The sequence below is a fragment of the Rattus rattus genome, chromosome 15, assembly GCF_011064425.1.
Source record: "Rattus rattus isolate New Zealand chromosome 15, Rrattus_CSIRO_v1, whole genome shotgun sequence".
Lineage (NCBI taxonomy): Eukaryota > Metazoa > Chordata > Mammalia > Rodentia > Muridae > Rattus > Rattus rattus.
Window position 1 is genome coordinate 34,772,208 of NC_046168.1, and position 27,338 is coordinate 34,799,545.

At 44.7% G+C, this 27,338-nt stretch overlaps 3 protein-coding genes and 1 long non-coding RNA gene across 8 annotated transcripts; 2 read left to right on the forward strand and 2 right to left on the reverse strand.

Moving 5' to 3' along the window:
- The first annotated feature begins 768 nt into the window (after nucleotides 1-768).
- On the forward strand, nucleotides 769-6,664 carry Fundc2 (FUN14 domain containing 2). Of its 4 annotated transcripts, none has more exons than XM_032885585.1 (6): nucleotides 769-1,108; nucleotides 1,557-1,700; nucleotides 2,932-3,082; nucleotides 3,327-3,402; nucleotides 4,525-4,656; nucleotides 4,938-5,447. In XM_032885585.1, the coding sequence occupies exons 1-6, from the start codon at nucleotides 1,090-1,092 to the stop codon at nucleotides 5,046-5,048; spliced, it is 633 nt and encodes a 210-aa protein (XP_032741476.1). In that variant the 5' UTR covers nucleotides 769-1,089; the 3' UTR covers nucleotides 5,049-5,447. The 4 variants fall into 4 exon arrangements, with proteins under 4 accessions (XP_032741476.1, XP_032741477.1, XP_032741478.1 ...); XM_032885584.1 differs by lacking the exons at nucleotides 769-1,108; nucleotides 4,938-5,447 and adding exons at nucleotides 1,115-1,387; nucleotides 5,733-6,032; XM_032885586.1 differs by lacking the exon at nucleotides 1,557-1,700 and having other exon boundaries at nucleotides 774-1,108.
- An 82-nt stretch (nucleotides 6,665-6,746) lies between these two features.
- Cmc4 (C-X9-C motif containing 4) lies at nucleotides 6,747-12,592 on the reverse strand. 2 transcript variants are annotated; one of them, XM_032885590.1, is made up of 3 exons: nucleotides 12,498-12,592; nucleotides 8,774-8,841; nucleotides 6,747-7,074 (listed from the first exon to the last, which is right to left on the reverse strand). In XM_032885590.1, exons 2-3 carry the CDS (start codon nucleotides 8,829-8,831, stop codon nucleotides 6,926-6,928), a joined length of 207 nt encoding a protein of 68 aa, XP_032741481.1. In that variant the 5' UTR covers nucleotides 8,832-8,841; nucleotides 12,498-12,592; the 3' UTR covers nucleotides 6,747-6,925. The 2 variants fall into 2 exon arrangements, with proteins under 2 accessions (XP_032741481.1, XP_032741482.1); XM_032885591.1 differs by lacking the exon at nucleotides 12,498-12,592 and adding an exon at nucleotides 9,854-9,951.
- On the reverse strand, nucleotides 9,176-12,598 carry Mtcp1 (mature T cell proliferation 1). Its single transcript, XM_032885589.1, has 4 exons — nucleotides 12,498-12,598; nucleotides 10,445-11,026; nucleotides 10,169-10,339; nucleotides 9,176-9,961 (listed from the first exon to the last, which is right to left on the reverse strand). Exons 2-4 carry the CDS (start codon nucleotides 10,547-10,549, stop codon nucleotides 9,914-9,916), a joined length of 324 nt encoding a protein of 107 aa, XP_032741480.1. The 5' UTR covers nucleotides 10,550-11,026; nucleotides 12,498-12,598; the 3' UTR covers nucleotides 9,176-9,913.
- Nucleotides 12,599-14,654: 2,056 nt separating this feature from the next.
- On the forward strand, nucleotides 14,655-17,144 carry LOC116884822. The gene is made up of 2 exons (XR_004385900.1): nucleotides 14,655-15,006; nucleotides 16,950-17,144. It is a non-coding gene; the product is annotated as an uncharacterized LOC116884822 (long non-coding RNA).
- The last annotated feature ends 10,194 nt before the right edge of the window (nucleotides 17,145-27,338 follow it).

The window sequence follows — 27,338 nt, forward strand, 5'->3', positions numbered from 1 at the left end:
TGTCACTGCTACCACAGGGAGACAACGTCCCTACTGAATACAAATAAATGTACAGCCCAGTGCCAGGAAGACGTCACCACTTTCGGAGGTTGCAGACTGGGTTTGCCCCGAAACATATTATTACAGTATTATTATATACGCCCCGAGACATTATATTATTATTATATACGCCCTGAAACATTATATTGTGTTATTATTATATATGCCCCAAACGTTATGTTAAATTATTTTTTATTAATACGTCCTGAAACATTATAGCATTATTATTGTTACAGGCGATTGCCGATTTTTTGGCAATTCTATATAAGTTGATGGTTGAGACCCTGTTGCTGACCCTGTGACGTACGTGAATCATAGAACAGGCAATGAGGAGGCTTCACAGTGGCGCAAGGTCACGTGTGTACCATTTGGGGAGTTATTGAGCGACTGTAATGGCTGGCGTGACAAAATATACATGCATGTAAACACACACGTGCCGGACACACGTGCATGAACACGAACACACCCATACACACATATACACGTGCTGGACATACACGCATGAAAACACACATACACACACATATACGTGCTGGACACACGCATGAACACACACACACGAGCCGGACACACACGCTTGAACACGCCCATAGGGACCGGAAACAGCCATTATAACACAAGCGCACATTATCAAGTGGTCGAGTAAGAAGTGTTTTCCAGTACTTAAACGGCGTAGAAACGAACACCGGAAATGACATGACGCAAGTTCCCTGTTTACGTCCACACGTATGTATAAAATCGACAAAGGTGACACGGACTCTATTATCTCAAAGGCGGGGACACTTTGCGCACGCGTAGCCGCCATTCCTCTGCTATAGAGGCTCCAGTACACGAAAGACGCCTCACGGAACCTCACCGGGGACCGGAAACAGCAGCCCCACGCGCGGCTCCAGTACACGAAAGACGCCTCACGGAACCAGGTCGCTGGCTCCCACTGACAGGGGACCGGAAACAGCAGCCGCACACGCCGGAAGCCGGCGGCGGGTGACGAACGCCCTTTCCTGAGCTCTTGATCTGAAGTCGTGTCCTCTCGGTACTCCTTCCCCGGAAATGGCCGCCAACGGTCAAGGTAAAGGCCGGAGCATGCGCGCGAGTGCCAGGCTGGACTCGTCTTTGAGGAGAGGCCGAGCGCCCGCTGGGTTCGTCCCTGCGGCGCGGGGAAAGGGAGGCGTGCAGGGGTTTTTGCAGCGGTTCCAGGATCCGGCCAAGGTCGTGCGTTCCAGCTGGGGTTCGATGTGGTTTCTGCTTAGTTCGAGTTCTTCGGTTCCGCCCCTAGGGACGGAGGTGGCGTTTCCGTCCCTCCTTCCTGCGACCCCCGTCCTCCCTTTTGGCTGCAGCCCTGTGTGGAGTGAGTGAGTGAGTGAGTGAGTGAGTGTGTGTGTGTGTGTGTGTGTGTGTGTGTTTTACACAAAACAACGAATATCTATTAAAAACGAATATCTATTAAAAAACAGTGAATATCTATTAAAGACAAATTTTATATATTATATATGGATTTTTTTTTTTTTATCACGTAGAAGACCGAATTTTCGCGTACGTCCCGGTTTCGGTGCAGCTCATATTCCCGTTCCAGGAAGCATTGGGAGAGATATATACATATATACTGTGTACATTATCTATCGTCTTCTTTAGCCTGGACGGGAGCTACGCTAGAGAGTCCGGTAAAAATAACACTGAATAGATTTAGAGGCCAGAGCTTTTTTTCGTTATTGTTATTATTACTACTACTATTATTCCATAAGTATATGGGACTGTAGACCTCTTACATTATTATCGTTGTTATTATTACTGTATACTTTTTAGATTATTATTCCATAAGTATCTGTGACTGCAGGCTCTTTAGATTTTTATTATTATTAATGTAGACTTTGTAGATTATTATTACTATTATTATTGTTGTTATTATTACTCCACACCCCGTCCCGTAAGTTTTCTATCACGGATTCACAGAGAGGCCGGCATAGCAGGAGTAAACTCCACGCACACAGAGCCACAGGCAGGATAAGTGATTCACGGTGTTGGCGGCCATTGCTGTGCAGCCATTGCGACCTCAGCACTGTTCTCTGTCCTCCGTGCATTTAATTCCCAGGTGTTGGAACCCGCCTCGTGCTGGGCCCTTTGACGTAGTTTCTCGTGTTGTAGCGACCCCGGACATGAAATAAAATAATTAAAGTAAAAGAAATAAAATAAAATAAATAGAATAAATAAAATAGAATAAAAAATAAATTTAAAAAATAAAATAAAGTAAAATTAATAAAATTAATTAAATAAAATAAGTGAAACAAAGTAAATAAAATTAATAAAATAAAATAAAATTAGACATAAAATTGTTTCGCGGCGACTTCAGAGTAGAATAAAACAAATAATATAAAGTTTATTCGGCTTTTTTAATCTCCTTACCCTCGGGAGTGGAGTTTTCATCATTTTTTCCTTTGTCCACTGACGACTTAGAAATCACCTGCTTAATGTTACGTACGTTTTACTTTATTTATCCTATATGAGCGCCGTCTTCACACGCGGCAGAAGAGGGCGTCAGATCCTGTGGCAGACGACGGCTAGCAGCCACCGTGCGGTCGCTGGGATTTGACTCGGGACCCCTGGGAGAGTGGTCGCTGCTCTAACCACTGCGCAACCCCTCCAGCCCCTCTTTCAATTTCTTGGAGTTTGGTTTTGGTTTTGGTTTTTTTTTTTTGCTGTAAATCAACCCATTTTACTGCTACATCCACTTCAGCAGGGCCACACCCACTCCAGCTGGCCACACCCACTGCAACAGGGCCACGCCCACCCTGACAGGGCCACACTATGACAGAGCCATGCCCACCATTCCAACAGGGCCATAGCCGGCAGGGCTATGTCGCAGTCCTCACAGCCACTTGTCTTCATTTTCCATAGGGGACCCCGACAGGAAGCGCGAGGCCCTGGACCTCGCCGAATTCACGCGGAGGCAACCATGGTGGCGTAAGCTGTTCGGGCCAGAGTCTGGGCCCTCGGCTGAGAAGTACAGCGCGGCGACGCAGCTGGCCGTCGGGGGTGTCACTGGATGGTAAGTGGTGTGTGTGCAATTCCCGGGATATCATAAGTGCGAGTGTCCGGAAATGACCCAGATATACGGAGATGAAATCAAAGCCACACCCTCGTCTCTGGTGAGAGACACATATGGTGCGTTCAGGTCCGCGGGGCTCCCTCAGGGCCCCGTGCACAGGGACTTGGCATGCATTTCCGGCCTCTCCCGCCGCATGGCAACTCACACTGTGCCCCGTTCTCCTCCCCTCGCTCTGCGTTCACAGGTGCACGGGGCTCGTGTTCCGGAAGGTCGGAAAGCTGGCAGCCACGGCCCTAGGAGGAGGGTTCTTCCTCCTGCAGGTTCGTATGTCACGTTCTCCCTGGTGTGTGGGAACTCCGCCTGCCCATGAGTGTGCTGTGAGGAATTATATACATTATATCATGATTTACATTAAATATATACATTATTATCGTATACATTATCGTTATACATTATTATATACATTATATATGTCGTTTCCCTAGTGTTTGGAAATTCTGCTTGCCCATCAGCATATTGTGAGAAATTATATACATACCACGATTTACATTAAATATATAAATTATCATTATATACATTATATATTTCATTTCCCTGGTGGCTGGGAACTCCGCCTGCTCATTAGTGTATTGTGAGAAAATATGTACATTATATCACGACACATTACATTAAGTATATACATTACTATCATATGTATTATCTACATTATTATATACATTGTACATTATTATAAGTTTGATTCCCAGCCCAGGCGAAATCTTAATCCCAAGCCACATTTCCTGTCACATCTATGCTATGAAGAGTCGCTGCATGGTTGCTGGGAATCAAACAGGGATCCTCGCTAGTGCCCCAACCACTGACCTACCTATCCCCTGCTCAGTTTTCTATAACAACTTCACTCTTTATAAGTGCTCATGTTATATATATGTGTGTGTGTATGTATAAATTATGTATATATGTATAAGTTATATATGTATGTGTGTGTGTGTATATATATATATATATATATTCTCCAGTTTATTTCAGTAACTGGTTAATGGTAAATGATCATCGATAACCCTATGGATGACACTAATCTATCAAAAAATGGCACACCCGAGTCAATTTCATTCCGTCCGCATTTCCCTGAAGAATCGTTTACGTTGAGCACGTCACTCCGGCTTTCTGCCAATGCCCTATTTTTAAATTTCGCTTCGAACTCTGTAGAGCTCGGTGTATGTGTTGCACATTAAGTGATGTATACATTAAATGACCGCCACCAACTGAACGTGGCTGTTGGTCTCTATGACCAAACACGGAACACTGGAGGTTGTACATATGGAGTACATACATTTTTTGGCCAAAGGTCATCGAAAAATAGCAGATCTCCCCAAACGTTGAACACAGTTGGTTGGTTTTGGACCATGCTTCTCATCCCTTCTCCATTCCCATCGAATGTATAGCTGGCGAGCCACACGGGGTACATCAGAGTCGACTGGCAGAGACTGGAAAAAGACGTAAAGAAAGCCAAGGCGCAGCTGAAGATCCATAGGGGTCGGCAAATGCCCACTGAGGTCGGGAGCAAAGCCGAGGAGGTGAGACTTGTCCTGTTCCCATTTAATGTATGGAAAAGGGTGGGCAGCTGTGTTCCCACTTAATGTATGGAAAATGGCAGGCAGAGGTGAGGCTCATCCTGTTCTGACTTACTGTATGAAAAAGTGTGGGCAGCTGTGTGCGTGTTTATCTTCTCAGCGGTATGGAAAGTTTTATGATGACCATGGGACGGGGAGACAAAAACTTTTGCCTATACGTATGTCTGTGTGTAGTACTACATGTATATCATCTGTGTGCATACTACACGTATGTCTCTGTACAGATCCAAGTGTGCACCTGTGCTGCTTGCAGCCACCAGAAGAGGGCGCTGGCCCACAATGCCCGGCTTCAGGCCACCATACATGCGACTGCAGGGCCCAAGTTCCTGACCTGAATTCATTAAAAACAGAGACAAACACATGGCTCTTTGCACACGGCATCACGTCTGCCCACAGTGTGGTGGGCCACCCTATATGAACCGCCCTATCTGCACAGCTGGACGTGGGGGGTCAGAGAGAGAGGTCACAGGATGCACAGCTGGGGGTCGGGGGTCAGAGAGGTCACAGGATGCATAGCTGGGGGTCGGGGGTCAGAGGTCACAGGATGCATAGCTGGGAGTCAGGGGGTCAGAGAGAGGTCATGGGATGCACAGCACGAGACCCTACCTCGATATCTGAAGTCTGTGAACTCGGAAGACATCCATCAATCTTCACACGTATGTGCACATGTTCATGCATATGTATGTGCGACAGGTGCGCACATGTGCACACACCACACACGTTCACACACAGCACACACGTGTGCACCCACAGCACACACACGTATACACAGCACACACGTGTATACACCACACATGTAAACACACCACACACGTGCACACACAGCACACAATGCAAAAGACAGGAGCAGACAATGGGATCAGGATGCTGGGTGTATTATTGTATGTTATTTTATGTCGCATACATTATCTCATGTGTGCATCCTGAGGGTAGAACAGACGCGGTCGGTGCCTACCTGCGTGTGCTCGCGTGAACAGGATGCGCTGCGCTGCAGTAACCCAGTGTCTCCTGTCCTCCAGGCCCTGTCGTTCGTGAAGAAGAATGTTCCAGTAGCCGCAGGGTTTCTTGGAGGCTTCCTGCTCGGCCTGGCGTCCTGAGGGTGTCACGTGGCCCCTATAGCGAATCCTATAGCAGATCCTATAGCGAATTCTATAGCAGAGCCTATAGCGAATCCTATAGCAGGTCCTATAGCAGATCTTATAGCGAATCCTATAGCAGATCTTATAGCAGATGCTATTGCAGATCCTATAGCAAACCTTATAGCCAATCTCATAGCAAACCTTATAGTGAATCTTACAGCGATATATATATATATATATATATATATATAATATTTTATGGTATTTTATTATATATATTACACTAAGGTATTTTATTATATATATATAATAACTTATGGTATTTTATTATATCTATTATACACTAATGTATTTTATTATATATATATAATATTTTATGGTATTTTACTATATTATTGTACATTGAGGTATTTTATATATATATATATATATATATATCGTCCTTATTACAGAACCAATAAGAGACCTTTAACACCGAGCACGTGCCGTGTGTTAACCCCTCCCCCTGTGTGCATCGCATGTTGATTGATAACCGCGTCCACCATCTGCGTTGTGATCCCCTGTGTTCTTCTCAAGGTTCAAAGGTCATCAGGAGCAGTGGTCATCTCGAGTGGTCGAGCCTCAGATCCCGCCCTCGTCTGAAATAAAATCTGAGTCTGCCCTGAGGTCCACGCAGGCCGCACTTGTGTTTGTGCAGAGGAGGCGCTGAGAGGGTGGGACAGTGGTTAAAGCACGGGCAGCTCTCCAGCAGAGTTCTCCTGAACGTGGTGGCTCACAACCGTGTGTCATGGGATCCGGCGCCCCCTTGTGGTGCATGGGACACTGTACTCATATAAGTAAATCTTTATAAATTGTGTACACTTTACATGTTACACATGTGGTGTGCGCTTTATCAACTCATGACCCTCTGTATCTTGTGGGCTCTTAAAACTCATTTAGTAACAGACCCAGAACTCAATGTAAAGCAGGTTTATTTTAGCGGATCCTTCTCCATTGAACACATTTATTCTGCGTTCATTACACATGTATTCTCCACACATTAATTTGCCCTCAGCCGCTACCAGGCTTGAAGGAAGGATAGGAAATGAAGCCCGAGGGAAACCGGAAGTGGAAGTGAATGTCCGGGCACCGCTTCACTTGGACCCGGACCCCATGACCGACTTCTCTTCCTCTTCTTTCTCCCATCCCGCGCACACGGGCGACACCCCCTTGGGGAACCGGGCGCAGCACCGACGCAGTTCCTGGAGGGCGGCCTGGCACCTCGATTCCGAGTAGTTGTTGGCTGAAAAAAAAAAAAAAAAAAAAAGATGGGGACGCTTAGTGATGACGTCGAGAGCCAAGACAGTGTGGGGCGACTGGGCACTCCATGGCCTATTTTTTTCAGCGCGTCGCTCGCTTATGACGTCACAGAACCGAAAAAAAAATTTTGAAGAAACACAAGCAGGAGGTCTCGAGTACATGGCCTACCTGCGCTACAGAGCGAGTTCAAGCCTAAGAAGGGTAATTTAGCGAAACCCCACCTCAAAATTTTTTTTACAAACAATGCTTTTTTTTTTCCAGAGCTGGGGACCGAACCCAGGGCCTTGCGCTTGCTAGGCAAGTGCTCTACCACTGAGCTAAATCCCCAACCCCCCCGCCTCAAAATTTAAAACGCGATGAGGGTTGGGCTCCTTCAGTGTCGTGTGTACAAAAAAAAAAAAAAAAGGTTCAATCCCGAGAATAACAGCAGGAAGGACAATAACAACAATAATAATAACAATAATAATAACCGAAAATAATAAAAATAAAGAAATAATGACAAAAATAAATGGAAGCAGAAAAACATGACAACAAAACCAACAAAGCAATCACTGAATGTTTCGGGAAACGTTAAGAGCGGTGGGCGGATCCCGTGTGTCTGAACCTGCAGCACAAAACCCTGGGTAAAGGAGCAGCGAGGGACGAGGCCAAAACTGTGACTTAGAAAAAGGACCCAGGTTCACTTCCCTGCAGCGCAAACTGCAGAGCCGTGCACAGCTCTGACTGCAGCGGTCTATAGGGTTTGACACCTGTTCTCGCCTCTGTGTGCACCAAGCACACGGGTGAAGTGTAGGTGTACATATGTGCAGGTAACATGTCCACAGACAGGGAAAGAATTACAAATTCATTTTACAAAACCAATATGTATGTATGTTTGTATGTATGTATGCATGTGTGTGTACATATATATGTATATGTGCATATGTCTATATGTATGTATGTGTATATATGTATGTGTGTATGTATATGTATGCATGTGTATATATATGTATGCATATGTATATATGTAATGTACATTGTTTGTATATGTGCATGTATGTGTATGTATATATGTGCGTATGCATGTGTTTATGTATATGTGTATATATATGTGTATATATGTATATGTATGCATATATGTGTATATGTATGTTTGTATATGTGTATGTATATACGTGCATATATGTATGTATATATGTGCATATATGTATGTGTGTGTGTAGTATGTATTTTTGAGTTTTCGACATAGGCTGTCATTTTGTAGCCTGAGCTGGCTTTGAACTTATCTTCCTGCCCCTGCTTCTCTTCCATAGTATGGGGACCGTAAGCGTGTCAGCTTTCCGAGTACATACACACGTGGTATTCAGGATGGCAGCTAAAGCCCCATGCATTCTGAGCACGCGTTCTACCCCTCTCTTTCATCCACTGATTCTTAACCACAGCTGTGCGTTAAAACCAGCTCGGGGGCTGGAGGGGTGGCTCAGTGGTTAGAGCATCAACCGCTCTCTCCCAGAGGTCCAGAGTTCAATACCTAGCACCCACGTGGTGGCTCACAGTCCTGTGTCATGGGATCCAGCACCGCCTTCCAGTGTCTGAAGTCCGCAACGGTGAACTCACGTGCGTGATTCACAGAGGTGTCCCATTTAAAGTTAATGAAAGATAATGTATGGAAAAACGTGTTTTTAAAGAAATCCGCACCCTACCTTGTAAACACTTTTGCAACTCACAGGCGTATTTCTGGCACGGATCCTTCCGCGGCATGTCCAAGAGACTAAAACAACAAAAAAAAACCATATATATGAAAAAAATATACATGTGTAACATAATAATACACATTATGTATACATCTTTTGTTTTTAGTTTCAGTTGTAAAGACTCTGCAGCCTGTGCACACAGGATTTCCTTCTGGGGCTCATGTAATGACCTTTAACCTCACAACATCTGGGAAAATGAACGCGCTAAAAATACTCTTTCCTCACCAATTGGACAGACGGATTACATGGATCATTAATGCAGAGGATGTAAACGTTCATGGAAAAATTCAGTGTAGTCAAATAGCACACAACATACAAAGTACACACAACATACAAAGTGCACACAACATACAAAGTGCACACATTGGTCTCCCACACAGCTGGAATTTCAGGTCCGCACCATTGCTCTGGGCCCCAAACTTATCCCAAAAAGCAAAACCCGACTTCGATGTGCATGAACCGCTGTGCATGTTTTCACCCCCGAAATTCCTCACAGTTCGCACGGACGCTGCCCAGGGATCAGCAACGTTGGTGGCTACGGCCTCTCGAGAGAGAGGTGTCAATCAAAGAGAGGTGCCAATCAGAGGTGCGACTCGTCTTTCCCTCCCAGAATCCCTTGAGCGCTCGGCGCCAGGGGTGGGAAACCCGCGTGGGTCCTGCAGATGCCGCTCTCTTCCCTGTCAATCACGACCGGGTCCCAGGTGCTGCGGGTTCGGCCATCGGCGTCCATCGAGGGTTTGGTGGCTGCTCCCAAAGGCGTCACTTCCGGGCCCTGACTCTGCCCCTGCCCTCGCATGGCGCTAACCTGTCCCAGTGACGATGACGCCGCGCTCTCCACAGCCCTTCCCTCGAAGCTCCGCTCTTGCCCTCCTCCCCCAACCCTTCCCCCCATCACGGAGGCCGAGGGTGGGCGGCGGCTGCGGTGCAGAAAGCGATGGTCACGTGACGCACGGAACTGAGGGGCGCCTCGCCTGCACACCCAGGGCTGGGAACTAAAACAAGGAAGCGGAAGTATAATCATGTGTGAACCTTGAAGCGGAAGTACAATCGCGCGTGTTCCAGGAAGCGGAAGTGGAACCGCGTAGCGGGTCAGGTTTCTGGCAGAAGTTGTAGGAGCAGCTCCTGCGCCCCCCTGACCTGTGAGGAAAAGGAAATCACGTGAGGGATTCTGACATAAGAACCTCAGGGCGGGGCAAATGACGGACAGACACGCCTACTGTGGAATGATTGACAAGCACGGCTGAAATGATTGACAAGCACATGAGTGACAAACATGGCTGAAATGATTGACAAGCACATGACTGATCAACAAGCACGGCTGAAAAGATTAACAGGGACGTCTACCACTGAATGACGCCGGATCTGCCAGAGGCGGGACTTGTTGTCCATGTACCGCCCCTCGGGGTAGAGCTGCCACATGAGAGGCAGCGGTGAGGTCAGGAGGTCACGGGGCTTCGAAGCGTCACCCAGAGGAACTGGAACTCGCCGGACCCGAGCCTTTAGGGTGGCTGTGTCCTGAGGGGAATTAAAATTAAAATTAAATTAAAAGCATTAAAATATCTTTAAAAAACTAAAAAATTAAAATATTAAAATTAGACTGAACCAAGATGGCGGCCTCACCTCTTCTGCAGCAGCGACCCACGTGCGCTGGTGCTCGTCGCGGTAGACACCCTCACAGTGGACCCAGAGTCGGGTGGGCGGGGCCCCCGTGTCCTCTCGGGCCATCCCGGGCTGGGGGTTCGAGTCCGGGCCCTGCTCTCCTGCACCCGAGCCTGCAGCATCCGCGCGCGCGGGACACGGGGGTGACTGGGAGACGTCGGGTTGAACTCCCTATTGAGCCACACGACCCGGGACGGGCGACCGCGCGGCGGAACCAAGCCTCACGCGCATCGATCGCGTGACCTGGGCGCATCACGTGACAGCTTACGGAGTCGGGAAACGAAACTGGGGTGGGAGAGGGGGCAGACAGCGCGGGGTGCTCTGCTGTCCATGGCCGACCACTGAGCTACACTCCCTCTGCTACCCCGGATATTCCGAATTACGGTGACCCCTAGACGCTGTGACCCCTAGAGGCTGTGACCCGCGTTGGGTGCACCGTCGTCGTCTCTGCGCACGTGATCCTCACACCCGTCCTACATGTATGTGAGCAGAACACGTTTTCTGGCGCACGGTGTTTGTTCACGCATGTCAGGATTTTCCAGCCTGAGGAACATCGTCAGCTCAGGATAAAGTTAGTCACAACATACAGTGCTATACATATATACACACATACATACATACACATACACACACACATAAACACACACATACACGTATACATACACATACATATACATACAGGCATACATACATACACACATATACACATACATACATACACATGCATACACACATACATGTATACAGACATACACACATGCACACACATACACATACATACACACATACATGCACACACATACATACATCCACACATATTTACACACACATACACACATATACATATACACACACATACAGACACATACACATGCACACATACACACACATACATACACACATGCACACCCACACATATACACACATACATACTCACATATATACATACAAATATACATATACACATATATACATACATAGGCACATACGCACACATACATACACAGACATACATACACACATACATATATACAAACATACATATACATACACACACACTTCTCCTATTCTTAACATACGTTCACACACATTGACCCACTTGAAGCTCTGTTACCATTAGGCTCCTTCCTTCCTCCCCTTCCCTCTCTGAGGTGTAAAACGGGAAACACGCGGATCGCACTGACACGCATTAAACACTCCCCACATGTCTAACATATGTTCACATACATTGACCCACGTGATCTTCCCACCTAAAGGGGACGCATGCGCGGCACGTGTAAGTCAGGTGAGCACATACATATATACAGACACACACACATTCATACACACATACACATACACACGTCAGGGCCACAGGCCGGTTTCGTTTACCATATATGTAAATTATATGTAAATTAGCAGTCTTTAGCCCATGACTATGCAGTCTATACACACTGCATATGCAAAGTCTTAGTACATATAGCGAGCGCATCAGGACCTCGCCATACACGTTAATATTAATCTATACGTAAACGCTTTAGCCCGTCATGAGCTCTCCATAAAGACGCGCCCTAACCATTAGGCCCTCGTGTCCCGGGTGACCTCGTAAATCCTAAGGAAGGTTTGTGTGTTTATCCCTCAGTTCATCGGCGTGTGTAAAAGTAAAACTAGTTTTATATACGCTATATTTACCATAAGGTCAGCTTTATATACGCTATATTTACCATAAGGTCAGTTTTATATACGCTATGTTTACCATGAGGTCAGTTTTATATACGTTATCTTTTAACATGAGGTCGGTTTTATATACGTTATTTTTAACATGAGGTCGGTTTTATATACGTTATCTTTAACACGAGGTCAGTTTTATATACGTTATCCTTAACGTAAGGTCAGTTTTATATACGTTATCTTTAACATAAGGTCAGTTTTATATACGTTATATTTTAAAGTCTTCCCACGCGAACGGATAGATGTCCAAAGCCTTCTGCACGGCGCAGCGGCCGCGGTCGCTGTTTCCGCCGGGGTTACTCACAGGAAGACGACGTTTCCGGAAGTGATTCCTCCGCCTCCGGCGCAGCGCGGCTAAAACTTCCGGGTCGCGCGACCGCCGCCGCCCCCCGCCCCACACCGGACACTCAAGCAACGAGTGCGCAGGGATCCCGGGACGAACCGCGGAGTAAAACCGGACGCGGGGGCCGTAGGCCGGAAGCCGGAAGTGCCCCGAGGTCCGTGACGTAGAAAGGAAACCGATCCCGAACCGTTTCCGGGCTGACGTTTAAAACGGTGCCCCTTTCTCTCGGCGACGTCGCCTCCGACGGCGTGATGCACATACGCCGCGCCGGCGAGGTTGCTGTCCGTGACGCAATACTCCGCACCGAGTTCTCACGAGCGAGAGGGCCGGCGGGCGCGCGAAACGGACGTCAGCACGGGGAAGATATCTGCCCTGACTCCCCGGATCCAATCATAGCCCACGTTCGCCACGGCGGAGCGACGCCGCCCAGCCAGCCAGCCGCCCGCCCTACCCGCCGCCCTCCGCTTCCTCCTCCCCTCCCTCCTCTCGGCTTTGCTACCGGGACCAACCCCGGAGTCTCCCAGGTGACGACACGCGGGCCCCGCCCCTACGCTCAGGCCCCTTCCCCAAGACCCAGATCCCGCCCCTAATCCCAGGCTCCGCCCCAACCCAGGCCCTACATCTAATCTCAGGCCCCTCCCCTAACCTCAGGCCACGCCCCTAGCCAGGCTCTACCCGTATCCCCCGCTCCGATTCCAAGCTCCAGACTCCCCCCACTAAGGCCCAGGCTCCACCCTAACCCAGGCTCCACCTCTAACCTCAGGCCCCTCCCCTAATCCCAGGCCCCACCAAGAAGACCAGGGCTCGCCCCTAACCCCAGGCCCCACCCCTAACCCCAGGCCACGCCCTAACCCCAGGCCTCACCTCTAACCCCAGACCCCTCCCCTAACCTCAGGCCACGCCCCAGGCGGAAGTGAGAGGGGAGAAGATGGCGCGGGTGGTGCAGGCTGTCTATTCCGTCCATCTTGAGTCGGGCGCCTTCCTGGTTTGTCTGAACCACGCCCTGAGCACCGAGCAGGATGAGGTGAGGCTGGCGGCCATGGTGGGTGGTGTCCTTCTGGGCGGCCATGGTGGGTGGGGTCCTTCTGGGCGGCCATGGTGGGTGGGGTTCTTCCGGTCGGGATGGGGCTCTAACCCTCTGACCCGTGCTGACCCCCTCTGACCCCCTCTGACCTCCTCTGACTCCTGCTTTTCCCTCTGACCCCCTCTGACCCCCTCTGACCGGTGGATACACACCCTGCTGTGAGGGATTAAGACACACACTGTGCTTATCAGGGGCTGGAGGGACAGCTCAGTGGTTAGAGCGCCAGCTCCGCTTCCTGAATGTATGGCCGGGTGTCCATGTGACCCCACGTTCCAGTGACTCAGTGAGGGCGACGCTGACGTTGTCTTCTCTTCCCCGCTGCGACTGAGCGACATCAGGTGAGGTTTGTTTACAGCGCTGCATAACCTATATGTATTTATGACCTCTGGACTTGCGACCTCAGTGTGCACGTATAGAGGTCGCTCACAGTCATGTGACTTCCACCCCATTCCTATAGATCCCCATCCTGTAGATCCGTTATTCTATAGATCCCCCATCCTGTAGATTCCCCCATCCTATTGATCCCCCATCCTGTAGATTCCCCCCATCCTGTAGATCCTCCCATCCTATAGATCCCCCATCCTATAGATCCCCATCCTATAGATCCCCCATCCTATAGATCCCCCATCCTATAGATCTCCCCATCCTATAGATCCCCCCATCCTGTAGATCCCCCCATCCTATAGATCCACTGTCCTATAGATCCATTTTAACCTCATATCACAGCACGGTTTACTTACCTACACATATAAATACACACACACATACATACACATGTACATACATACATATATACATACTTTTCCCTTCACGCGGATACCATCATTTCTATACATTTCCCTTTGGAAGTCACCGTCTCTATACGTTCCCTTTAGGTGGATGCGCTCAGGGGTGTCCACGTCCGCACCAACTGCGTCGAGATCTCTGTGGACGGAGACATTGCCCATCATGCGTGACACGCTCCGCACGTGTCGGGCCACACCCATGGCGTCACCGTGTCCATAGTGTAATGATGACTGTAATATGATGACAGTTCATATCACTATAGATGTATAGATGTGTGATGACGACTGTTATATATGATGACAGTTCATTCACTATACATGTATAGATAGTGTGATGACGACTGTGATATATGATAATAGTTCTTTTCCTACACAGGTTTTGCTTTTCCATGAGGACGAGAATTCTCCCCTATAGGTCGCACTTTGATGGCTATACTTACCCATATAGGACAGTGGAGCCGGACCCCCAGCTCACAGCACATATGGAAATTAGCTACCAACGAGCCCGGGGCGTAAACATGCAAGACGAGGGCGCAAACGCTTGGGAGAAGAGTGGGTCCTTGTGATGTTGGCGAATCAGAACGCAATGCACCGGAAATGGGTGAAGAAATTAGAAAATTAATTTTTAATTTAAAAAAATTAAAAGATAAAAAAAAATACGATCTTAAATAAATAAATTGATTGCTTAATTAAAAAATAGAAGAAATAAGTGAAAAAATATATAAAATAAGAAACGTAAGACATAAACATAAAGAATAATCAATCTGCGAAGCCCTTGACCTCCCCAACTCGCAGGTGACCCCAGGGAACGCTGGGTACTGTAAGGATGACACGTGACCCGCGCCCTTCCCCTCATAGCTACGAGATCCCCACCCACGCGATGCGAAGATCTCTCTCTCTCTCTCTCTCTCTCCTCTCTCTCTCTCCCTCCCTCCCTCCCCCTCTCTGTATCTGCATCCTGAGATATATATCCTCTCTATATATCCTCTATATCTATATATCCTCTCTATATCTATACCCTTTCTATATCTATGTCCTCTCTATATCTACAAGATCTCTATATCTATATCCTCTCTCTCTATATATATATGTCTTCTCTATATCTATACCCTTTCTATATCTATGTCATCTCTATATCTATACCCTCTCTATATAGTCTCTATATCCTCTATATCTATATCCTCTCTATACCATTTATCTATCTATCTATCTATCTATCTATCTATCTATCTATTATATTAGTACATGGTTGCTCTCTCTCCAGACACACGAGAAGAGGGCATCAAGATGGTTGTCAGCCACCATGTGGTTTCTGAGATTTGAACTCTGGAATAGCAGTCAGTTCTCTTAACGGCTGAGCCATCTCTCCAGCCTATATTTTTTTTAAAATATTAAATGTGTGTGTGTGTGTGTGGAAGGAAGTAATATGAAAGGAGGTCAGCCAGTTGGCATCTTTTTCCATTTCTTTTGAAAATAAGACCTGTCACTTGCGTGGTTTTGGGAGTTGCTTATCCTTTCAATTTGTGTGTGCATGGTCATAGTAGTGGAGGAGGGTGGAGGGAGGGAGGGGAGAGAGAGAGAGAGAGAGAGAGAGAGAGAGAGAGAGAGAGAGAGAAAGGAGGTCAACCAGTTGGCCTTTCTTTTTCCAGTTTTAAATAAGCCTTGTTAGTTGAGTGATTTGAGGAGTTGCTTTTCTTTCCAATTTGTGTGTGGGGGGGCAGCAATTGATCGAGTATCTGATTCCCCTTTCTCTCAACAGAATCAATGATTATTACAGTAAGATGGCTCGATTTAATTTGTAATTTCTTAATCTAGACAAAGATTGATCAGTAAATCTTGTCTCTCCATGAAGGTGGGAATAAAATAATATTTGGCTAGGTCTATATTCCTTCATTTTTATTTCTCTTTGTTTCTTGTCCTTTCTTTAAAATAAAGAGGTCAACAAATCGGCGTGCCCCCCCCCACCATGTTGTGGGGATCCATTATGGGCCTGTCTGTCTGTCTGTCTGTCTGTCTGTCTGTCTGTCTGTCTGTCAGATTCATTCGTGTTTATTTAAACGTCCTCCAGTGATGGTTGTGCAGTGAAAGAAATGCATGCACGTGTGCGCACACACACACACACACACACACATATACACACCACACCAGTGGGGGAGGCAATCATGGAGGAGGAGGAGAAGTAGGAGGAGGAGGAGGAGGTAAGCATTGATTGGGTGGTTTGAGGATTTGAAGGTTGAGCCCTGCAATGTTCCTTACAACTTAAAAACTTTGTGACACAGAAAGCGATATTTATTTTCTCCTTCTACTTTTCACTCTGTAGACCAAGATGGCAGACTATCAGCCTTTGTGGAATGTGACCTTGTATTGCTTTGCCCTGCTCTGCTCTGCTCTGCTCAACTTAACAGACGTGTTTTTGCTTTTGTTTATGATTTTGCTTGCTTGCTTGCTTGCTTGCTTGCTTGCTTGCTTGCTTGCTTGCTCGCTCGCTCGCTCGCTCGCTCGCTCGCTCCCATGACTTGACTGTGGTTTCCCTTTCTATCCCAGCAGGGTGCCCAGACTGCCTTGGGGGAATCAGAATGGAGGCCAGAACCGATCTTTTTCTTGAAGCTCTGCGTACCAGCCGATTTGGAGGAAAAGATGGCCCTCCCTCCCTCCCTCCCTTCCTTCCTCCCTCCCTCCCTTTTGACCCATTTTCCCTCTTCCCCGATACACTCAATAAATTTAAAGTAAATCAATGAATCAAGTCTCTAGTAATTTATTTGTTGGAAATTATCCCTCAACACCTCCACCCCTCCCCCCACTACACAGGGAGGCTGTCTCCCTGTGTGTGGGGGGGAGGGGGGTTGGGTGGAGTCGGGTGAGGATTAGCAAGCTAGGATACCCACCCCTGCCCCCACCCCAGCCCCCTACCACCACCAGGTCTCCCTTCCCTGTTATCCCTTTCTCAACTGGGCACACAGGAGCAGGAACATGCTTCTCTCAAAAGCCTGTTTTCTGCTGTGAACTCAGTCTGACAGAGAGTAAGTGGGTGAAGGATCCTTAAAGACCAGAGGGCTTATTAGAGGAAGGCTACCTCACAGTGTTCTTCACACCAGGAACAACAACAACAAGGGGTGGACAGGAGATAAGGGGGGGGGGTGTTGGGGGGGATGGGAGGGGAGATAGGGCTGGGGAATCTGCTCCTCCCTGAAGGTCTGCCTGTGAAATACTGGTTGATATTGAGTATCCATTGAAGAAAGAACAATATTTCCATCTCCTGTGGTTGTCAATGGCAGATGACTTCACTGCCAGATACTATAAACTTGTCTCCATTTTCCCCTCTGAGAACTGTGTTTAGATCTGTTGCAGACAGGCTCTGGGTTTTGAAACACACAAACAAACAAACAAACACACACACACACACACACACACACAAACACACACACACACACACACACACACACACACACACACACACACACACACACCCCTACCTGTCTCCTTCACACAGTTATTAAAAACTTTTTAACTGTGATCTAGAAAGTGTCTGGATCATAGCTTCAGAGTCAGCACATCCTCTCCATACAGAAGACACTGGCTGACGGACAGACAGAGAGACAGACAGACAGACACATACACAAATACATATTTAAATATTTAAAATGAGGTTATAAAAAAAAGTTGACCAATCTTCCTGTTTAACAGAGGTTTAAAAGGAGGCTGGCCAACAGAACTTTTTTGTGTTTTTTTTTTATTCTCTTTTTTATCAAATAGGAGGTCGATCTGTTGTGCCTTTTATTAAAAGCCAAAGTATTAAGTGGCGAGCTGATGTTTTAACTTTTACCATTCTGTTCCTTTAACAAAAATGAGGGAGTGTTGTTTCTTTGGCTTTTCCTTTTTGAAACAAGATGAAAGGAGCTCGACCAGTTGGCCTAGTTTCCCTTTTCCTTTTCCCTCTTCCATGGTATGCTCAAATAAATAAATAAATGTTTGAGGGACCCGAACTCTCTCTCAATACCTCCACCTCTCTCCCCCCACAAGGCCTCCTCCCCTTATGTGGGGGAGAGGGGAAGGGTGGACAGGAGCTGGCTGAGCGGGGTTGGGTGGTCTTTTCACTGCTGTTGGAAATGGTAATGGAGTTGATAGCACACCCTCAGGGAAAGAGAAAGACTCCCTTTGCTCACTCTCAACTTCCAGCCTCGCCCTGCCAGCTCAGGGATTTCTAAGTAAGGCTGAATCTGGACCGTATTTACAGGATTTAGCATTTCTAATTAATGTTTAGTGTTTAGTTAAATAAAGCTTGTGAAGAGCTGGAGAGATGTCTCAGAGGTTAAGAGCACTAATTGCTCTTCCAGAAGTCCTGAGTTCCATTCCCCAGCAACCACATAGCGGTTCACAATCCTCTGCAAAGGGATCCCATGCACGCTTCTGCCCTGTGTCTGAAGACAGCTGGAGTGTACTCATATAAATAAAACCAAATAAATCTTTGAAAAATAAAACAGAATGAAGCTTATGAATAAATCGAGCATCTTAAAATGCCAGGCATGTCTAGCTATCAGCCTTCTAGCCTAGGATCAACTGACAGACCCTTGAAATGTAGAAATCTTGAAGGGCTGATAATTCTGGCTCGGCAAAGATTATCAGTCAACTACTATGTATGTGTCCCTTTTTGGACAGTCTTAGTCTGTAGATGAAATAGGCAGTTTCTGCCCAGTGGCTGCCTAGCCACAAAGTACTACTTCACCTAAAGGTAGATATGCTCAATTTCTTCATTAAATCCACCAAGGTGGAACTGATAGGGACAGATGTGTGTCAACAAAAGATAAATAACTTTAAATGTCATATTTTGTGGATTTCTGATGTTTTTGAAAACCATTTATCTATATAAGGTAATCTGGACTGTTGTCCATTAACTATCCTAATATATTATCTTGAAAGCACTCTATAAATAAACTTAGAATCATGAATTTGCTATTTGGCCCTTAACTCATATGTTTAATTAACTCAGAAGCTTATAATGGCATCAATAAAAGGACTGGGTCCAAACCTTGTGCTTTTAAAATTTGTAACCAATAAATTGTATACCAAAGTAAAAATATGATTGTAGCTTAGTTATCAAATGAGATTATGGCATTTAAGCAACTTATCAAACCAGAACTTTAGCCCAAAATACATTGATCTGTCAACCTCTCTACCTGGAGCCTCAGATTTTTATTCTTTTTATTTATTAATAGTTTCTATAATATATGTCTATATTCACAGTGCCTGGGGTACAGACTTCTATTTTTTAATAACCATATTACCTTATAAATATCCAAAGTCTTTAATTGGATTCAGTGACTAATTTTCCCTAAGTTTCGAACTATGGGTGAAAATCCTCAGGTGATTCAGTTAAATTCTACTTTCTTCTCCTAAAAACAAACTTAATCTTCTTCCAATGACACCTGTCATTAAGAAGCAGGCAGCTTGTCTAATTAGAATTTTAACCTAAAATTCCTGTGGATCCCATATTAGAAAGAAAATGAGTATCTTGTAAGACTTATCAATGTCCCTAATCGACACCTGCTAAGGAAGCAGGCGGCTTCCATTTTTTAGTTCTTATAGGAGCAGCCCAGGTGACCTAGAGTCTGTGAGCAGAACCCCTTCTATCCCTTTGTTTAAGGTTACTATGTTTGGGCCATCACGTGATTCGACATGGCACTGGCACCCTCTTACTTAGAAAATAAAACTTTCTTTCAACTCTTAGGGTGATAATCTTAACTTACTAGTGGATTCTTGCCCAACACGGTGTTTCACCACCTGTTGCAGTATATATAATAAAGGCATTTCTTTTATCCCGCACTAGTGCTGGCACCATAGGGTCACATGGCATCTGTGGGATATTTTCATCTCTGTCAACAAAGCGTCTCACCTGCTAGGCTCCATCCCATATCACCCTGTCAACTAAAGGCGAATAAAAATGTATAGATGAAAACCTTCATTGTACCTGCAGACTTCAAAGTTTTGGTCACGTGCAAATAAAGAAAAGGACATTACAGGAAACAGTGCAAAACTCTCATTGTTGTCCAAGAAAGAGTGGATAGGCCTCCTACTTACCTTGGGCCTATTTTACTCCATACATGGAGGGATACATCCATATAATTTCATGTTTGAAATACCTCCTTCATTGTTTCTCAGGCTCAGAAATCAGTAGTTGGCTAAAATCTCTAACCAATTCCTTTTCATTATCGAGGCCCTCTAGTTCTCCATAAAGGCTATTCATTGAACTATCTCAGAGATCCATTGGATTTCCTACTTACCCCAACATCCCAACAGTTCCCATTTTGAGCCTTGTCCTTGTGACACTACCTGTTCAAGGGGGTAGCAGAAGTAATGAAATCAATTTGGAAAGGATTTACATGATGTGCCCATTCTAACACCTGTGTGCTTAGGCAGCATTTTACCATGGATTCTGCAGACCCTTGTCAAGAAGGCAGAAGCCCAGATAACAGTGTCTAAGGCACTCCCTTAGGCACTTAACAACACATGAAAATCGAGGCTTTTTCATTCCCTATCTATTCTTGTTAGTCCTAGCTATATTATGAATATAGAATCAGGATCCAACTCCCAACTAACTCAGGCCTGGACCTGGGAATTCAGGAAGGTAGATATTGGAGAAGTGACAGTTGATGAGACCACAGAGCAGCAAATGACAGTGCCTGTTGAACTTTGCTCACTGATGTCTACTTTAATTGTGTGGTTGTATGGAAGATTGTGAGTATGTGGGATTTTACGTTTTAAGAATGGACAGAAAGTTTACAATTTGATATTTGCCCTATACTAGATCACCTATGTTGCCAGGACAATGGAGTTTTCATTGCATAAAATGGGATTGTAAGACAGAGATTTCATGAAAACACATGGGTGAATATTTTGAAACCATGCCCCCTCTCAAGGCATACTCAATGAAAAAATATATTCCAACTTTCATACATTTAAAGGTGTAGGAACAATATTGGCCATGGGAAATAGCAAAAACTGTGAAAATTGGACTATATGTGACATGAATGGAACCCGGTTTATACATTTCAGGGAGAAGAATCTCCCTCATATAAGGTCTTTAGATATTTGGGTGTTAACAAAGATTTTCTACCCATATCAAGGCCTTAACCAACTCTCCCTATCCTCAGCAACTGAATTGTAATGAAATAATGAGAACTTTCTAACTCTGAAAGGAGAGTGTGTGAATGGGTGTTCCTTGGTTCAAAAGTGAGTCTCTGGAAAAGGCACTCCAGAAACTGGTCATTCTGGGTAGAGGTAGTTAGCAAGTAGGCTCTGGCATTTCCCAGTGACATCATTGGTAGTGTCTTCCCTGGAAATTCTCTTGTATCCAGGAGAACCCTAGAATCTTCTGTGATGTCACCAGTGTTGTGGTGAAACCGACTGCCTGAGTGATATCCTTCAGAGTCTAATGGGTTAAGAAGTAGGCATATTCTCCAGGGAGAATCATATACATGCAGAGAATGGACCAAGGCAGAATGAGGCCAGCCTTCTATCACGTTGGAGAACAACACAAAGGAAGTGGTCCTGGGGAAGGCCTAGTGAGTACTGGGCAGGGTTAAGGGAGCTTCGTGGAGGAGGTTGGCTTGAACTGGTCCTTCCAGGAGTAGGATTTATGATTTTGATCCTCAGTTTTCCTAAATGGCCATGTCCCAGATTCAACAATCTCTCTCTTTTTTTTTTTCATCTTTATTAACTTGAGTATTTCTTATTTACATTTCTATTGTTATTCCCCTTCCCAGTTTCCGGGCCAGCATCCCCCTAACCCCTCCGCCTCCCCTTCTATATGGGCTTCCCCACCCCATCCTCCCCCATTACCTCCCTCCCCCTAATAATCACAATCACTGGGGGTTCAGTCTTGCCAGGACCAAGGGCTTCCCCTTCCACTGGTGCTCTTACTAGGCTATTCATTGCTACCTATGAGGGTGGAGCCCAGGGTCAGTCCATGTATAGTCTTTGGGTAGTGGCTTAGTCCCTGGAAGCTCTGCTTGGTTGGCATTGTTGTTCATATGGGGTCTCAAGCCCCTTCAAGCCTTTCCAGTCCTTTCTCTGATTCCTTCAACGGGGGTCCCGTTCTCAGTTCAGTGGATTGCTGCTGGCATTCGCCTATGTATTTGCTGTATTTTGGGTGTGTCTCTCAGGAGAGATCTACATCCAGTTCCTGTCAGCCTGCACTTCTTTGCTTCATCCATCTTATCTAATTGGGTGGCTGTATATGTATGGGCCACATGTGGGGCAGGCTCTGAATGGGTGTTCCTTCTGCCTCTGTTCTAAACTTTGCCTCCCTATTCCCTGCCAAAGGTATTCTTGTACTCCTTTTAAAGAAGGAGTGAAGCATTTGCATTTTGGTCATCCTTCTTGGGTTTCATGTGTTCTGTGAATCTAGGGTAAATTGAGCATTTGAGCTAATAGCCAATTATCAATGAGTGCATACAACGTGTGTTTTTCTGTGATTGGGTTACCTCACTCAGGATGATATCTTCCAGTTCCATCCATTTGCCTATGAATTTCATGCAGTCATTGTTGTTGATAGCTGAGTAATATTCCATTGTGTAGATGTACCACATTTTCTGTATCCATTCCTCTATTGAAGGGCATCTGGGTTCTTTCCAGCTTCTGGCTATTATAAATAAGGCTGCGATGAACATAGTGGAGCACGTGTCTTTGTTATATATTGGGGCATCTTTTGGGTATATGCCCAAGAGAGGTATAGCTGGGTCCTCAGGTAGTTCACTGTCCAATTTTCTGAGGAACCTCCAGACTGATTTCCAGAATGGTGGTACCAGTTTGCAATCCCACCAACAATGGAGGAGTGTTCCTCTTTCTCCAAATCCTCTCCAGCATCTGCTGTCACCTGAGTTTTTGATCTTAGCCATTCACACTGGTGTGAGGTGAAATCTCTGGGTCGATTTGATTTGCATTTCCCTTATGATTAAAGATGTTGAACATTTCTTTAGATGTTTCTCAGCCATTCGGCATTCCTCAACTGTGAATTCTTTGTTTAGCTCTGAACCCCATTTTTAATAGGGTTATTTGTCCCCCTGCGGTATAAATTCTTGAGTTCTTTGTATATTTTGGATATAAGGCCTCTATCAGTTGTAGGATTGGTAAAGATCTTCCCAATCTATTGGTTGTCATTTTGTCCTAACAACAGTGTCCTTTGCCTTACAGAAGCTTTGCAGTTTTATGAGATTCCATTTGTTGATTCTTGATCTTAGAGCATAAGCCATTGGTGTTTTGTTCAGGAAATTTTCCCCAGTGCCCATGTGTTTGAGACGCTTCCCCACTTTTTCTTCTATTAGTTTGAGTGTATCTGGTTTGATGTGGAGGTCCTTGATCCACTTGGACTTAAGCTTGGTGATAAGCATGGATCAATCTGCATTCTTCTACATGTTGACCTCCAGTTGAACCAACACCATTTGCTGAAAATGCTATCTTTTTTCCATTGAATGGTTTTGGCTCCTTTGTCAAAAATCAAGTGACCATAGGTGTGTAGGTTCATTTCTGGGTCTTCAGTTCTAGTCCACTAATCTATCTGTCTGTCCCTGTACCAATACCATGCAGTTTTTATCACTATTGCTCTGTAATACTGCTTGAGTTCAGGGATAGTGATTCCCCTGGAAGTCCTTTTATTGTTGAGTATAGTATTAGCTATCCTGGGTTTTTTGTTATTCCAGATAGAATTGTTCTAACTCTGTGATGAATTGGATTGGTATTTTGATGGGGATTGCATTGAATCTGTAGATCGCTTTTGGTAAAATGGCCATTTTTACTATGTTAATCCTGCCTTTCCATGAGCATGGGAGATCTTTCCATCTTCTGAGATCTTCTTCAATTTCTTTCTTCAGAGGCTTGAAGTTCTTATCATTCAGATCTTTTATTTGCTTGGTTAAAGTCACACCGAGGTATTTTATATTATTTGGAACTATTATGAACGGTGTCGTTTCCCTAATTGTTTCTCTTTTGTGTACAGGAAGGGTATTGATTTATTTGAGTTAATTTTATACCCTGACACTTTGCTGAAGGTGTTTATCAGATTTAGTAGTTCTCTGGTGAAACTTTTGGGATTGCTTAAATATACTATCATATCATCTGCAAATAGTGATATTTTGACTTCTTCTTTTCCAATCTGTATCCCCTTGATCTCCTTTTGTTGTCTGATTGCTCTGGCTAGAACTTCAAGAACTGTATTGAATAAGTAGGGAGAGAGTGGGCAGCCTTGTCTAGCCCCTGATTTTAGTGGGATTGCTTCAAGTTTCTCTCCATTTAGTTTAATGTTAGCTACTGGTTTGCTGAATATGGTTTTTACCATGTTTAGGTATGGGCCTTGAATTCCTGTTCTTTCCAGGACTTTTATCATGAAGGGGTTTTGAATTTTCTCAAATGCTTTATCAGCATCTAATGAAATGATCATGTGGTTTTTATCTTTCAGTTTGTTTATATAACGGATTACGTTGATGGTTTTCCATATATTCAACCATCCCTGCATGCCTGGGATGAAGCCTACTTGATCATAGTGGATGATTGTTTTGATGTGCTCTTGGATTCGGTTTGCCAGAATTTTATTGAGTATTTTTGAGGCAATATTCATGAGGGAAATTGGTCTGAAGTTCTCTTTCTTTGTTGGGTCTTTGTGTGGTTTAGGTATAAGACTAATTGTGGCTTCATAGAAGGAACCCGGTAGTGCTCCATCTGTTTCAATTTTGTGGAATAGTTTGGATAATATTGGTATGAGGTCTTCTATGAAGGTCTGATAGAATTCTGCACTGAACCCGTCTGGACCTGGGCTCTTTTTGGTTGGGAGACCTTTAATGACTGTGTCTATTTCTGTAGGAGTTATGGGGTTGTTTAAATGGTTTATCTGTTCCTGATTTAACTTTGGTACCTGGTATCTGTCTAGGAAATTGTCCATTTCCTCCAGATTTTCAAATTTTGTTGAATATACGCTTTTGTAGTAGGATCTGATGATTTTTTGAATTTCCTCTGAATCTGTAGTTATGTCTACCTTTTCATTTCTGATTTTGTTAATTTGGACACACTCTCTGTGTCCTCTTGTTAGTCTGGCTAAGGGTTTATCTATCTTGCTGACTTTCTCAAAGAACCAACTTTTGGGTCTGTTGATTCTTTCTATGGTCCTTTTTGTTTCTACTTGGTTGATTTCAGCTCTGAGTTTGATTATTTCCTGCCTTCTACTCCTCTTGGGTTTATTTATTTCTTTTTGTTCTAGAGCTTTAAGGTGTGCTGCTAAGCTGCTGACATATGCTCTCTCCTGTTTCTTTCTGCAGGCACTCAGAGCTATGAGTTTTCCTCTTAGCACAGCTTTCATAGTGTCCCATAAATTTGGGTGTGTTGTACCTTCATTTTCATTAAATTCTAAGAAGTCTTTAATTTCTTTCTTTATTTCTTCCTTGACCAGGTTATCCTTGAGTAGAGCATTGTTCAACTTCCATGTATATGTGGGCGTTCTTCCCTTATTGTTATTGAAGACCAGCTTTAGCCCATGGTGGTCTGATAGGACGCATGGGATTATTTTTATCTTTCTGTATCTTTCGAGGCCTGTTTTATGACCAATTATATGGTCCATTTTGGAGAAAGTACCATGAGGAGCTGAGAAGAAGGTATATCCTTTTGCTTTAGGATAGAATGTTCTATAAATATCTGTTAAATCCATTTGGTTCATGATTTCTCTTAGTCTGTCTATGTCTCTGTTTATTTTCTGTTTCCATGATCTGTCCATTGATGAGAGTGGGGTGTTGAAATCTCCTACTATTATTTTGTGAGGTTCAATGTGTGCTTTGAGCTTTAGTAATGTATCTTTTATGTATGTAGGTGCCCTTGTATTTGGAGCATAGATATTTAGGATTGAGAGTTCATCTTGGTAGATTTTTCCTTTGATGAATATGAAGTGTCCTTCCTTATCTTTTTTGATGATTTTTAGTTGAAAATCGATTTATTTTGATATTAGAATGGCTACTCCAGCTTGCTTCTTCTGACCATTTGCTTGGAAAGTTGTTTTCCAGCCTTTCACTCTGTCTTTGTCTCTGAGGTGTGTTTCCTGTAGGCAGCAGGGTCCTCATTGCATATCCAGTTTGTTAATTTCTGTCTTTTTATTGGGGAGTTGAGTCCATTGATGTTGAGAGATATTAAGGAATAGTGATTGTTGCTTATTGTTATATTCGTATTTGGATGTGAGATTATGTTTGTGTGCTTTTCTTCTCTTTGTTTCATTGCCAAGATGATTAGTTTCTTGCTTTTTCTAGGGTGTAGCTTGCCTCCTTGTGTTGGGCTTTACCGTTTATTATCCTTTTTAGGGCTGGATTTGTAGAAAGATATTGTGTCAATTTGGTTTTGTCATGGAATATCTTGGTTTCTCCATCTATGTTAATTGAGAGTTTTGCAGGATACAATAACCTGGGCTGGCATTTGTGTACTCTTAGGGTCTGTATGACATCTGTCCAGGATATTCTGGCTTTCATAGTCTCTGGTGAGAAGTCTGGTGTGATTCTGATAGGTCTGCCTTTATATGTTACTTGACCTTTTTCCCTTACTGCTTTTAATATTCTTTATTTTGTGCATTTTGTGTTTTGACTATTATGTGATGGGAGGAGTTTCTTTTTGGTCCAATCTATTTAAAGTTCTGTAGGCTTCTTGTATGCTTATGGGCATCTCTTTCTTTAGGTTAGGAAAGTTTTCTTCTATGATTTTGTTGAAGATATTTACTGGTCCTTTGAGCTGGGAGTCTTCACTCTCTTCTATACCTATTATCCTGAGGTTTGATCTTCTCATTGAGTTCTGGATTTCCTGTATGTTTTGGGCCAGTAGCTTTTTCTGTTTTACATTATCTTTGACTGTTGTGTCGATGATGTCTATGGAATCTTCTGCTCCTGAGATTCTCTCTTCTATCTCTTGTATTCT

Bases quoted from the DNA above. Each gene is read 5' to 3' on its own strand.
- Fundc2 (XM_032885584.1), top strand. From the start codon at position 1,123: ATGCGCGCGAGTGCCAGGCTGGACTCGTCTTTGAGGAGAGGCCGAGCG. The intron at 3,083-3,326 runs GTAAGTGGTGTG...CTGCGTTCACAG, and splicing joins GTCGGGGGTGTCACTGGATG to GTGCACGGGGCTCGTGTTCC. The intron at 4,657-5,732 runs GTGAGACTTGTC...CCTGTCCTCCAG, and splicing joins TCGGGAGCAAAGCCGAGGAG to GCCCTGTCGTTCGTGAAGAA.
- Cmc4 (XM_032885590.1), bottom strand. From the start codon at position 8,831: ATGCCGCGGAAGGATCCGTGCCAGAAATACGCCTGTGAGTTGCAAAAG. The intron at 7,075-8,773 runs GTAGGGTGCGGA...TTTTTTTTTCAG, and splicing joins GTTGCAAAAGTGTTTACAAG to CCAACAACTACTCGGAATCG.
- Mtcp1 (XM_032885589.1), bottom strand. From the start codon at position 10,549: ATGGCCCGAGAGGACACGGGGGCCCCGCCCACCCGACTCTGGGTCCAC. The intron at 10,340-10,444 runs GTGAGGCCGCCA...AATTCCCCTCAG, and splicing joins GGGTCGCTGCTGCAGAAGAG to GACACAGCCACCCTAAAGGC. The intron at 9,962-10,168 runs GTAGACGTCCCT...TTTTCCTCACAG, and splicing joins AGATCCGGCGTCATTCAGTG to GTCAGGGGGGCGCAGGAGCT.